At 44.9% G+C, this 14,342-nt stretch overlaps 1 protein-coding gene across 1 annotated transcript in view; it reads left to right on the top strand.

The window, feature by feature from the left end:
* Window positions 1-14,342, top strand: part of snd1 (staphylococcal nuclease and tudor domain containing 1) — a 736,770-nt gene that overhangs the window by 656,255 nt on the left and 66,173 nt on the right. Inside the window, exon 20 of the mRNA XM_055653291.1 lies at window positions 11,595-11,664. Coding sequence (XP_055509266.1) covers window positions 11,595-11,664 — 70 coding nt within the window. The remainder of the gene's footprint in view (window positions 1-11,594; window positions 11,665-14,342) is intronic.

The raw sequence follows: 14,342 nt of genomic DNA, 5'->3' as shown, positions 1-14,342 counted from the left end.
GTCATTGGGCATCAAGGGAAAACACTGATGTTGGTCAACCCGTCCAGCTATCATCAGCTGCTTCATCGAGGCCATTCTTTCCATGATAGGTCAGAGTGACCATGAATCTTCATGTTTACTCAATATTCAATTCCATTTTTCAATCCTCAGCTAATGAGGCAGCCTTTGTCCACACACAGCACGAGTTGAACAACATTCTGACTAATATATATCAAGTAATGTTTACAGCACATTGCTGCCAGACAATGACTATCTCCAACATCGGAAAACTAGCCTCATATCCATGATACCGAAAGGCACTGCCAGTATCAAGTTTCCCACCATCTATGTCCTGGGTGTCAGAAATTCAACTGGACCTGCAGGTTATTGACTGGGTATCCTGTGGCCAGTGCTTTACTTGCCGACATAAGTCCATAAGGGAAATAATCAGAAATGTGATGCTATGATGGAATACTCTCCACTTGCCTCGATGAATTTAAGTACGAACAACTCTCAAAACACAGAATTCAAGATAAGACAGACTGCTTGATTTGTACTCCATCAACCACTCTGAACATGAATTCGCCCTCACCAATGCACAGTGGTTTCCATGTATAATGCACAAGTCGCCCAAGGATCTCCAGCAGTACTTCCCGAACCCACAACGTTTACCACCTGGAATAGATGAGAGAATCAGGTACGTACGAATGCTGGCCCTGCTCCCTCCTCCCAGGGATGCACTTGACTTAAAAACACATCACAAAGAAACTTAGAAACACATCACTGTACCCAATCATATTGTGGGGCTGCCTTAACCAGATGATTGCAGTGGTTCAAGAATCGCTTGCGTAAATACCCTCCTCAAAAAGACCATTCGGACGAGTCAATAAATGCTGGACATCGATAACCATATCCTGCAAAAGGAATGAATGAATTTTAAATGCTGCATAAGTCTTCTATCCATTTCTATCTATACCCACCAGTTTCTCATCCAGGTAAATAAATGATTACTTCATCATTTACTGGGTAATTTTTCTCTGCTCTCCACAATCTTGATGTAGGTGCTCCACATGGGCTACTTATTGTCGAAGAAAGACTAACAATTGTGCAGCACTTTTCCGGTCCTGCACTGAAGTTTTTCAGGGCTGCCAACTCTCACGCTTTGAGCGTGAGACTCACGCCCTCAAGCAAACTCTCACGCCCTCACGCTCATCAGAAATTTCTCACGCTCAGTGGTGTGAAATTTTGTGATCAACAAAAATGTCAAAACTCGGATAAACTGCATGATCCGCGGGTGTTGGAGAGCCGGGGCTGCGGGAGGGATGGGAGCAGAACCAGCGGCCGGAACAGATGCGGGGAGCCGGGACGGACGAGTGTTTGCCGGGGCCGGCGTGTCGCTCGCTGCAGCTCTGGTCATGGCGCACTCCGGACAGTGCATGGCCCGGGCGTCGGAAGCGCTGTGCCGCTGCCGCGAGAGTCTCTGTGCCGAAGGGACACACTCTCAAAGGGTGGTGGAGAGAGAGAGAGGGCAGGGAGACAGTGGGGAGAGAGAGGGGTGAGACAGGGGGGGGAGAGACATGGGGGGAGAGAGAGAGAGGGGGGGGAGAGAGGGGGGGGGAGAGGAGAGAGGGAGGGAGGAGAGGTAGGGGAGAGTGAGGTAGGAGGAGGGGGGGGGTGTGAGAGAGGTGAGAGAGGAGAGAGAGAGGGGGGGTGGAGAGGGTAGGGGAGAATGGGAGAGAGAGAGGGGGGGAAAGAGAAACGGGGAAAGAGAGATGGGGGGCAAAGAAAAAGAGATAGAGACAGAGGAGAAAGAGAGAGGGCACGGGGAAGAGGGAGGAAGGAGGGAGAACTAGGGAAGAGAGGCGGAGCGGGGGGAAGAGAGAGGTGAGAGGAGAGACAGAGAGAGGGGAGAGAGAGAGGGGAGAGTGTGGAGAGGGAGAGAGAGAGGGAGATAGGGAGGGGAAAGATAGGGAGCGAGAGAGAGAGAGAGAGGGGGAGAGGGAGAGAAAGAGAGAGGGAGAGAGAGTTAGGGGAAAGAGAGGGGAGAGAGAGTTAGGGGAAAGAGAGGGGAGGGAGAGGGGGGAAGGGGAGAGAGTGAGGGAGAGACAGGGGAGAGAGAGGGGGTGAGAGGAGAGACAGAGAGGGGAAAGAGAGGGGGAGGGGAGAGATAGAGGGGGGTTGAGAGGGAGAGAGCGGAAGAGAGGGGGGAGAGAGAGAGAGAGTCTCTGTGCCGAATTCGCCCAGGTGACCGGCATGGATCAGGCTGTGGCTCGGTGCATCCTGGAGGACAACCAGTGGCTGCTGGAAGTAAGTACCAAGCACTGGGTAGAAACGGTGGAAGGTAGTGGACTTCAAATGGGGGTGGTTGGTGAAAGCATCCTGCTTGCCTGCTAGATTTACTTACTGTAACTGCAGGAAAAATGTTCCCGATGTTGGGGGCGTTCAGAACCATGGGTCACAGTTTAAGAATAAAGGGGGGGGGGGCAGTTAGGACTGAGATGAGGACAAACTTTCTTCACGCAGAGAGTTGTGAATCTGTGGAATTCTCTGCCACAGAAGGCAGTGCAGGCCAATTCACTGGATGTTTTCAAGAGAGAGTTACATTTAGTTCTTGGGGCTAACGACATCAAGGGATATGGGGGAAAAACAGGAAAGAGGTACTGATTTTAGATGAATAGCCATGATCATATTGAATGGCAGTGCTGGCTCGAAGGGCCGAATGGCCTATTCCTGCACCTATTTTCTATGTTTCTATGCTTGAGTATATGGCAATAAAACTCGATCACTTGATTTTGAAGCATTCATGCATGGTGGAGGTATAATGTAGTCATAGAGTGATACAGTGTGAAAACAGGCCCTTCGGCGCAACTTGCCCACACCTGCCAACATGTCCCAGCTACGCTACCTGCTTTTGGTCCATACCTCCAAACCTGTCCTATCCATGTATCAGTCTAACTTTTTCTTAAATGTTGGGATGGTCCCTGCCTCAACTACCTACCTCCTCTAGCAGCTTGTTCCATACACCCAACACCCTTTGTGTGGATAAAGTTACGCCTTAAAAAGTTACCTCTAAAAATACTTCATACAAAAAACATTGAAATCATACTTCATAGCAAAGAATAGGAGTAAACGGGTCCTTTTCACAATGGCAGGCAGTGACTAGTGGGGTACCGCAAGGCTCAGTACTGGGACCCCAGCTATTTACAATATATATTAATGATCTGGATGAGGGAATTGAAGGCAATATCTCCAAGTTTGCGGATGACACTAAGCTGGGGGGCAGTGTTAGGTGTGAGGAGGATGCTAAGGAGACTGCAAGGTGACTTGGATAGGCTGGGTGAGTGGGCAAATGTTTGGCAGATGCAGTTTAATGTGGATAAATGTGAGGTTATCCATTTTTGTGGCAAAAACGGGAAAGCAGATTATTATCTAAACGGTGGCCGATTGGGAAAGGGGGAGATGCAGCGAGACCTGGGTGTCATGGTACACCAGTCATTGAAGGTAGGCATGCAGGTGCAGCAGGCAGTAAAGTAAGCGAATGGTATGTTGGCTTTCATAGCAAGAGGATTTGAGTATAGGAGCAGGGAGGTTCTACTGCAGTTGTACAGGGTCTTGGTGAGACCACACCTGGAGTATTGCGTGCAGTTTTGGTCTCCAAATCTGAGGAAGGACATTATTGCCATAGAGGGAGTGCAGAGAAGGTTCACCAGACTGATTCCTGGGATGTCAGGACTGTCTTATGAAGAAAGACTGGATAGACTTGGTTTATACTCTCTAGAATTTAGGAGATTGAGAGGGGATCTTATAGAAAATTACAAAATTCTTGAGGGGTTGGACAGGCTAGATGCGGGAAGATTGCTCCCGATGTTAGGGAAGTAGAGGACAAGGGGTCACAGCTTAAGGCTAAGGGGGAAATCCTTTAAAACCGAGATGAGAAGAACTTTTTTCACACAGAGAGTGGTGAATCTCTGGAACCTCTCTGCCACAGAGGGTAGTTGAGGCCAGTTCATTGGCTATATTTAAGAGGGAGTTAGATGTGGCCCTTGTGGCCAAGGGGATCAGAGGGTATGGAGAGAAGGCAGGTACGGGATACTGAGTTGGATGATCAGCCATGATCATATTAAATGGCGGTGCAGCCTCGAAGGGCCGAATGGCCTACTCCTACACCTAATTTCTATGTTTCTATACTTCTACAGTGCACTAAAACATGATTTTAATACATCAAATTTCAAAAAGTTCCTTCTTCCACACCCTCTCCCCACTCGGTTGCTCCACTCCCTCACCGGGTGCCCCTAAGGCCAGTGATCAGTGATCGCACAGCCTCCCCCCTTTCAAAAACGCTCCAATTTAAAGCATATATATTGCATTCAAGTGTAAGTTATAAGACTCGCTACAGTATCAATCAATCAATCAATATTTATTACATGTCATTTGAACCTCATTGAGGCTCAAACGAAACTGCGTTTCCACAGCCATACAAACCAAGACAATATCATACAGACATGCACACAATTCAATTTACAAAAAACATCCATTACAGTGAACCCCCGGCCATTTCCAAACCCCAGGCGGGAGATAAGTCCCACGGCCATTTTTAGGCGTGCGGGGCGATGTACGGCCCCGCTCCCGGTCTAAATGTCACGAAGTTGGAGCCCCCGGCGGGCGCTGGAATGGCCCACGGCCATGAAGCCGCGCCGGGCGATGTACGGCCCCGCTCCGGGTCGTTCCAACCCCGCGACACGGGCTAAAGAAGTCGCGTTGCGGGAGCTCCGGAAAGCGGTCTCTCCACCCGGACCCGCGAGCTCCCGATGTCCCAGTCCACCGGACCCGCGGCTGTGGCTGGAGCCTCCGAGCTACGTGGTCAGGCCGCAGCAGCGAGTTAACACCGCTCCCCACGCTCCGATGCCGGCCACGCCGGTAAGTAGTCCGCAGCTCCGCAGGCTCCGTGACTGGAGCCCCCAGGTCGTTCAGGCTGGAGGCCGCTCCCCGGTGCTAAGCCCCAACGACAACGGAGACCCGACAGGAAAAAGGTCGGGTCTCCCGTACAGGGAAGGGATTTTTACAAAGTTTCCCCCTTTCCCCCGCCCCCCACATATACACAGTCAAAAACACTATTAAAAAATACATTTAACTACATTTAACTAGACAAAAAATAAAAAAAAGCCAGACAGGCTGTAGGGGCCGCTGCAACAGTGAGTCGCGCCACCACCAAAGATATACAGTATGCACCATATTGCACAATTTCAAGCTGAAAAATGCAAATGTTCCGTATCCCCCCGGTCGCGATGCTCCCTCGGGCTTGGTCTCTCGCAAATTTCTCACTCCCAACTCTCACCCAATGTTGGCAGCCCTGAGTTTTTGGGCTTAGTCGGGAGCCAGGCTTCTTTGGAGAAATGTTTGTAGGAGTGCACAAAGAATAATGTCAATTATTGTTACTGATTCAGTGTTTATTCTCTCCCTGGGGAAGGTGCATTCCAAGGTGATAATTACCGACTTTTATAGCAATGTTGACATTGTTTTAAATTTGTAGTGGATTCCAAGGAGTCTGGCAAATTTCTGGACCAGAACCTGATGTTATTGCAAGCTTCATTGGCCTCCTCAAGTTAATGACCATGTTGCAGGTTATTGCAATGTTCCCACAATTGCTCATTTACTAGAAGTGTTTCTGAACTGTGATAGTTATTATTAAAGGCAATGGTATGGAAGGATCATAATCTGGCTTTGCTGTTGCCTTGTGGATGTATTCAACATTGGCCTTTCCCCACTAGTTTCAACTAACAATAACAACTCGAGCAAAAAAAAAACAGGCATCTGAAAGTAAGTGTTTCTGATACTATAAATACATCTGGCATGGTGGCCAGATAAATGCACCGGAAATGCTTAATGGTTAGCGTCTACTCGATTTAAAACTAAGTGGATCAAAAGCCTTGATTGTTTTCATTCTTTTCCACTAAGACAGTAAGTGTATGGTTCGCTAGTGCACGAAACACAGGAGAAAGATTGACAGCAAACACAGCTAAGCCCACAAGGTTGCTGATCCCTGGTTACACAAAAAAGCTGGAGAAATTCAGCGGGTGCAGCAGCATCTATGGAGCGAAGGAAATAGGCAACGTTTCGGGCTGAAACCCTTCTTCAGACTGATCGGGGGCGGGGGTGGGTGGGGACAAGAAAGGGAAAAGGAGGAGGATGTTATTAGGTTAACTAGGTTAACTAGGTTGCTGATCCTTGTTTGGCTTTGCTTCAGATTCAGTCTCCCATTTGTGTACCATTCACCCCTCTGAAAATCTTACCATTTTTGAATTTTGCCCTTTGTAAAGAATGAGAAATGAATGTTTGTTTTGGATCAACTGTTCACTGATAGTAGTTGATAGAATCATCATTTCAGTTATAAACTGACAACACTACCATCTGACAGATACGAATACTGAATTACCCAGAGTGTCCTAATGTAATTCTGCAGCTACTCACAAGTGGGGAGACGGCATGAGCAGTTTGCTGAATGTTCTCACAGGATTTGTCCAGGTCAAATCTATTCCCCTCTTCTGCTCTGGTAATCCGGCCACTGATTCAGCCCTTATTCCACCAATCGAATTGTCAATCTGTTAACAAATAATAAACACATTCCCAGTTTCTTCTGGATTACCAGGATATAGTTCAGATGCTTCTAATGGCTCCTGCAACAAAGGACGGACGAGGAGAGGGAAGTGGCGTCCAAGGAAGGAGATGGCTGGTGACCCCACAACAGCCTGGGACTTGCCTAGTACAGGCAGCGCTCACAACTAGAGCGTGAACTTGTTGCCAAAACATGGCACCCTCTGCATGTGGCTCAGCCGATTTTTCCTGTTGTAAACTTGCTGTACTATGGTGATACTATACTGGACTGTTTGTGAGGAAAAGAATTTCACCATGTTAACATGAGGACATGTGAGAATAAAAGCACTGTTGACTAGGCTAATTGGGGATTGTGTAGATACTCGCTGGTGCAGAGTGAAATGTAGAAGTGACGCTCCCCCTGATCAACAGTCAGAGACACCCTGACATGAAATGCTGGTTGGTCAACGTTCTGGGGAGCAGATGATGTATTGTGAAGCTAACATAGGAGACCAACAAGCAACTGAAGCAGAGGGGAAAAGCAGTCACTGTGTGTGCGCAATGTTACGTAGAACAGTACAGCATAGGCCCACAATGTTTGTGCCGAACATGATGCCAAACTCCTCCTATCGAGCCCACACACAAGATTAGAAGTTGATCCACCAGAGCTGAACACACTTCTCAGCATCTGCATACAATGGTGCCTGTCTTGCTGCTTCTTACGCGTGGTGGTGGAAAGATTGGTGGAGACAGGGCCGCGACGTGAATGGTCTGATGCCAAGTTAAACTGATCTCATATGCCTGTACATGATCAATATCTCTCTATTCTCTGCACTTCCATGTTCCTATCCAAAAGTTTCTTACACACCACGATTGCATCTGCCTCCACCGCAACTCCTGGCATTGTATTCCAGGCCCCCACCACTCTCTTGCCTAGCATATCTCCATTAAACTTTCCCCCTCTCATCTTTTAGCTACGCTCCACTCGTGTTGGAAGTTTCAGCCCTGGGATAACAGGTTATGACTGTTGCATCTAAAGTTTATTCAAGGATAATCGGTGTTTACAACAGTAAATATTTATTTTGATTTTACCTCAATTTGGTAAAACTGTAAAGAAACATTGTGTGGCATTTTTGGATTCAGTGTAATAAATGGATGAAAAAAATCCAGTATTAGCATATCATACCAAATTTTAAAATGGAAATACATGTAAAATTCACTTAGTTTGCAGGTAGATCTTTCACCGTTGAATCAGAATTTTGTAGTTTCAAACTTCACATATGGGACATGAACACCTGTGATTTGGTCTGGGTTTTATTTGTCCGAAGAAAGGCCCTAACACAAAACATCCCCTGTCCTTTCCCTCCACAAATGTTGCTTGACTCGCTGAGTTTCTCCAGCTCTCTGTTTTGATCAAGTTTCCAGCATCTGCAGTTCCTTGTGCTTTCATCTGTCAGTTCATATGATGAATGACTGCATGATGCAGTTCAAAGAAGAGCTGAAAAAGTTGGCTGGGCTCTGAGCGAACATTTGCAGAGAGCATGCACAAACAGTTGAATACGACAGCACCCACGACCCCTCTCATCTGCCCCATGCCTAGCAGAATCTGTCGATCCCTCCGAAACAGATAACTGGGTGTAAGAGAGTCACTTCCCAGATGTATGCAATACATTCAACCCCCAAAATCCTGACTTTCTGCAGAGATATGTACAGAAAGTTGCTTCTGTGTGAATACTGATAATGCAAGAGGAAACAGGAGAAAATTAGCTTACTTAAGCATTTACGTCTGTGTTCTGTGCCTTGTGCTTTAGTACAAACATACGAAGCATGAGTGAATGCCAACTGCAGTGTTTTCGTTGAGTGCTTGGATGATCAAAAAGCCAATTGTTCAGGAAACATTCTCAGCATTTTCTTCAAACGGCAAGAATATAATTAAAATAATGAGCAATTATAGATGAAGAACATCAAGAATATAATATTCGGTGGGTATTACCCTTGAGGTGCACATACCACCTCAGTGAAGAATATTTGGTGATTCACTGGAATTTAGAAGGATGAGATGGGATATTATATAAACATATGAAATTATAAAAGGGCTGGACAAGCGAGATGCAGGAAAAATGTTCCCAATGTTAGGGGAGTCCAGAACCAGGGGCCACAGTCGAAGAATAAAGGGGAGGCCGTTTAAAACTGAGATGAGAAAAAACGTTTTCACCCAGGGAGTTGTGAATTTCTCTGCCACCGAAGGCAGTAGAGGCCAATTCACTGGATGAATTTAAAAGAGAGTTAGATAGAGCTCTAGGGGCTTGCGGAATCAAGGGATATGGGGAGAAGGCAGGCACCGGTTACTGATTGTGGATGATCAGCCATGAGTGGTGAATCTCTGGAACTCTCTGCCACAGAAGGTAATTGAGGCCAGTTCATTGGCTACATTTAAGAGGGAGTTAGATGTGGCCCTTGTGGCTAAAGGGATCAGGGGGTATGGAGAGAAGGCAGGTACGGGATACGGGAGTTGGATGATCAGCCATGATCATATTGAATGGCGGTGCAGGCTCAAAGGGCCGAATGGGCCTATGTTTCTATGATCACAATGAATGGTGGTGCTGACCCGAAGGGCCAAATGGCCTCCTCCTGCATCTATTTTCTATGTTAACCACTCATATCATTGGATAGCCTTGACATCCAAGAGGAATATGGGAGAGGTCGCAGCTCATCATGGGGCATGAGGGAGATATCCTCCCTGGGTGTGTGGTGGGGCATCTTTCCGTCCCCCGGGTGCTGTGGAGAGCTAGTTTTCCCCTCCATTTCCACCCCCCTCCCCTTCCACCCCCACGGGGATGAGATGGAGGATGACCTGTACATGAAACGTGGGAACCCTCATTCATTATCATGTCAATGGCTCGATTGTAATCATGATTTGTCTTTCTGCTGACTGGTTAGCACACAACAAAAGCTTTTCACTGTACCTCGGTACACGTGACAATAAACTAAGCCGAAACTGAGAAGCATCATGCCATTTCTGCTCAGGGCCAACCTTGAGTGCACACTGGAGCCTACAGTAATCTGTATCCAATATGCTGGAATACTGAAAGCTGGTCTTTTTATATTATAATTTGTGCTTTCAATGTTGGTAGAAAGATCAAGCATTAGGGGAAGTGTTTATTTTATTGTTGTTTTATGTGTATGAAAGAAACCTACAAGCAGGAATTATTGAAGCCAGGCTATTATTCACAACAGCACAATTCATTGTTCTGCAGATGCTGCAGTAAAGCCAGTGATTCTGCTGCAATGAAATCAGGATCCAGGATTCTCTCCGTGACTAACAAATGTGTAAATAATTTAATTATCTTAACATTGTATTGCTCTCCCAAACAGTATTTAGTTGTGTGTAGTTCAGCTATGCAGCCTTGTAAGCTCTCAGTTGCAACCCAAATCTGTCTGAGTTAACTGAAGGAATTGTGTTTGTGTGAGTATCACAAATGGAGGAAACAAACTAAACTGCCTTGTCCGATCCACAATCACCATTATTAATGGATATCAGCTGAGAACAAATAGATCGTCAGCATTCATCACTGAGCCTCTCTTATGAGGATTGAGCATTCGATTAAGACATTGCAACCTTGCCAGTATTTCATGATGGTGGGACTGCACCACATATTTCACTGTTCCCCTGTCTTGGCATGGCAATTCACCAATAAGGGGGGACGAGAAATGAATTGAATTGGATTTTTTGAAAAATGACCAATAGTAGTCCTTCATGTAATCCATCCATAGTCCTGAATTTACTGCATAAAACGTTGCATGCAATCTCTGGTGACAGGCATACCAACTGCAGAATTTATCCGATGTTAGTTTGCTGTGTTGGTTCAAAATGGTAAACTCCTACCTTGTGACAAGCTAGCTAAGCAAACTTTGCTGGAAGGACGGTGCTTCAAATGACTATGAGGATCAAAGGCATAGCAACATTTTAATATGAATGACCTCAAATAATTGAAAAAATATAAATTATACTTGTCTTTCTTAAGTCAGACCTCTCTATCAGGTGAATGGGTTCCAACACTTGCTCCAGGTAGGTTTAGCAGACACATTTCCAATGTAACTGCTGGGGAATTTGGCAAAGTCATGTAACTCCATGGGGTCCAATATTGGGAGATCACACGGAGAGCACAGCACATCTGAGCTGTACAGGTGGTACATGCAGGCTTTGTCCAGGAAGTTTAGCTTATTGTTTCTGTATCTACCCTGCAACCCGCAGCAAATGTTTCTCCTGTTGTTATCTTGACTTTAAACCTTTCAGCTTATCATTATGGCTGCAAAGATTCACTTTTGTGTGGATATTTCACGCTCTGTGTTCCTTTCTGACATATATTTGTTGGCAAATTTTGTGATGTACTGGTTGACCATTGCTTCATCTTCCATCGTCAGCCTCCTCCTTCCACCCGATTTCAAATGTTTTTGTTTTCCCACCCTTCTCCAGCTTCTATGTTTTTTTCCTGACTTTAATTTTAATGTTTGCAATGCTCCATATGCCTCGTCCACAATCTGATGTGCTCAGTAATGTTGGTGCCCAGATTCTGGTTGCAACATGCATTGGCACCCCACTCATCTCTTTACTGTTTACCCTGTTGGTAGCACCATATTCATTCTATCAGCGACCATTCGCCCTACCAACATGATTGCCACTTGATGCGAAATGACAGACATAACTTGTGCATCTCTGAGACATTTCAATGCACAAGAGCATTATGAAAATATAAATGAAGATTGGGTAAAAAATAAATTGGAAAGTGCTGCTGGAAGGCCAGGTTAATGAAAAATCAGAGCAGTGTTGTGAAAACAGCTTCATCAATGTCGGATAGCACCATTTAAGCGGTGGCCACCGTTGTGTGTCCTCTACTTATGTTATATGCGTGTCAGCAGGGTCTGAATGCAAAGGCCAGATCACAGCAGCCTGCCTTGCGAAAAACAGTTCCCAGACCAACTAATTGTCTCTCTCGCTAATCGCACTTATGTTTTCAAAACAGGTACAGAGCCCGGGTGGAAAAGGTAGAGTCGCCGGCCAAAGTCCACATCTTCTACATTGACTATGGCAACGTGAGTACCTTATGACTGTTCGCTCCTTTGTTCAACGCTTTCAATGGCTAATTGTTTTGTTTGAAACCTCCACGTTTCATTCTCCCTCGCAAGCAGATGGAATTCCTCCGCATCAGGGTTAAAACAACAATTGTTTTTTAAAAATCTCAATCCGTGTTTGGTGTGACATGGTCACTGCAAGAAAAAATATTCAAGAATACATCACAAAAGAAACAAAGAAAAGGAAAATGGAGACAGAAATTTGAGATCCTGCTGCTGTTACTGACTTTGTTATTTTTTTTCCTTAATGAAATGAGAATAATTGTAACATGCACCTGACATTTGATGCCACGTTACATCTTCCATAATGGTTCCATAAATTTTCTGCCATTTAAATTTTAATTAATTTTTTTTTTCATTTGTGATTCTCCAACTACCAGGCGCAGTTATTTTTAAAAGGATTTTCCCGTCTATTGAATATCGTCTTAATCCAGCTATACATAATGCTGCATTAATCATTCCCAACCAAATAGGAGAGAACTCATTGCATTACAGCAGCTTTCATAGAAAACTGATTGAATATTCATATTCAGCCAGTGCATTTCCTGGAGTTCAAAATATATGCGGTCTCTGCAGTTAAGAAGCAGCCATCTCTGGGAATAGCAAACATGTTAGCTCATTCCTTTTCTAAATTGCTTAAGTAATTACTGGAACAAGCGTATTGTCTGCTAGAAACCTGACATTTACAGCACTCCCAGGAATTTTAGGCAGCACTGAGATTCTGGGGGAGCGGTTTCATCTTGCACTGCAAGCAGAATGTGAATTGTCTTACACTGACAGTTCATTTCCTCATCATGATTTCCCATTTCTCCCTTGCTCTTCCTTTTGTTTTACAAGGGGATATGTACCCCACCTATTTTAATCAGACCAAACAATTTATCTTTGAGAAGGTTTACTTGAAATTTCTGGAATCAATGAACTTTCAAGAGCTTCATTTTAACAGAAATCCACTTCTTTCTTGACTTTGGTCACAAATGACATGCAGACGTGAGTTTCCAAGATTTTTGCTTATCTTTGATCAGCTGTAAGAAAAGCAACATAATCCGAACCATGATCCAAGCCTCTGTCTTTTTGATCTTTAAAGGGAACAACAATACAATGTTTTCCTTTTATGTTGTACAGGACTATCTCCTAAAGCATTGCATATGGGGAATTCAGATAAAGTATGCTCTGTTGGGGGAATTGAATAAGGGCAAGTGATCATAGGAACATAGAGAGGAGGTGACAGACAGCATTTGAACAAATAATGGCATCAACAATGCTGCAGCATAAGTAGGCCAGTTGGGAGTCTACAGAAAATTCTCTAGTGGCTGCAGTTAAATCTAACATAGAGAGGATGGCTGTGGTAGTTAGAGGATTACCATCACACTCCCAGGACATCTTTGCTAAAGGATATGCCCACAGCAAAACGATATCCTGCTGCCCTTGCAAGCTGCAAAAGAATCTTGACAATATCCAGTTTCAAATTGATGAGTATTAGGTAAACTTTCTTTGACAACTGACTGCAGCGACATCACAGATCATTGATAACTTGGGAGGAACAGTGGTGGAATGGAAGAAGTGGTCACCATTTATTACAAGCAAGTTCCAGATCAATATCATTGTTACAAGAGTATGTGCACTGTTTGATGAGTGTGTCCTTCCTGATCTTTTCAAGCCGATCCATCATGTACAAGGTTTAAATCAGAAGTGGGATCAGATACTCAACTGTAGTCTGAATTTGTGCAGCCACAACAATACTCGTATATTTTATGCCATCAAAACTAAAGAAATTGATTGGTACAGCTGAGATTGCACATTTATCCACACACCTCACTTTTGTCCCTATACATGACCACAGTCATAGGTTTCCCAATATACCTTTGGCAGGACTTTTTTCTTTCTGTAATTTCCATCACAGAATTGCACAAGAGCGGTCTGAAGAAGGGTCTCGACTCAAAAAACATAGAAACATAGAAAATAGGTGTAGGCCATTCGGCCCTTCGAGCCTGCACCGCCATTCATTATGATCATGGCTGATCATCCAACTCAGTGTCCTGTACCTGCCTTCTGTCCATACCCCCTGATCACTTTAGCCACAAGGGCCACATCTAACTCCCTCTTAAATATAGCCAATGAACTGGCCTCAACTACCTTCTGTGGCAGAGAATTCCAGAGATTCACCACTCTCTGTGTGAAACGTCACCTATTCCTTCAATCCAGAGATACTACTGAGCTACTCCAGCATTTTGTGTGTATCTTCAGTACCACTGTGGAAACACACAATCTTCTTGACTTGGAACACATGCCAGTGTTTCCGTCACCTTTAGCCCAAGGACTGCAGCAGTTCAAGTAGGGCCATCTTTACACCAGAGGTGTAGGTACACCAGAAATGGCAGTAAAGGAAGCCTTACCAATATTGCCCAAATTAATTACTCCCACAGAGCGAAATATTACCACTGGCTCTGCATCTAATCTCTCATAAATCCAATTGAGTGAATGCAAGGAGCCAAAAGATATTCTCACAAATATATTGATTTTTTTCCCCCAACCAAAAGCTTGCAGATGGTTTATAAATCTGTCTGCATGTTGCAGCAAACCTGTAGCAACACAGGGATTGTGACTCAGTCGATTGCAACACTATCCTTTCACCAGCATCT

This window comes from Leucoraja erinacea, chromosome 22 (genome assembly GCF_028641065.1).
Source record: "Leucoraja erinacea ecotype New England chromosome 22, Leri_hhj_1, whole genome shotgun sequence".
Taxonomy (NCBI): Eukaryota; Metazoa; Chordata; class Chondrichthyes; order Rajiformes; family Rajidae; genus Leucoraja; species Leucoraja erinaceus.
Note: the sequence above shows the minus strand (reverse complement) of the source record. Positions and strands in the feature narration are given on the sequence as shown.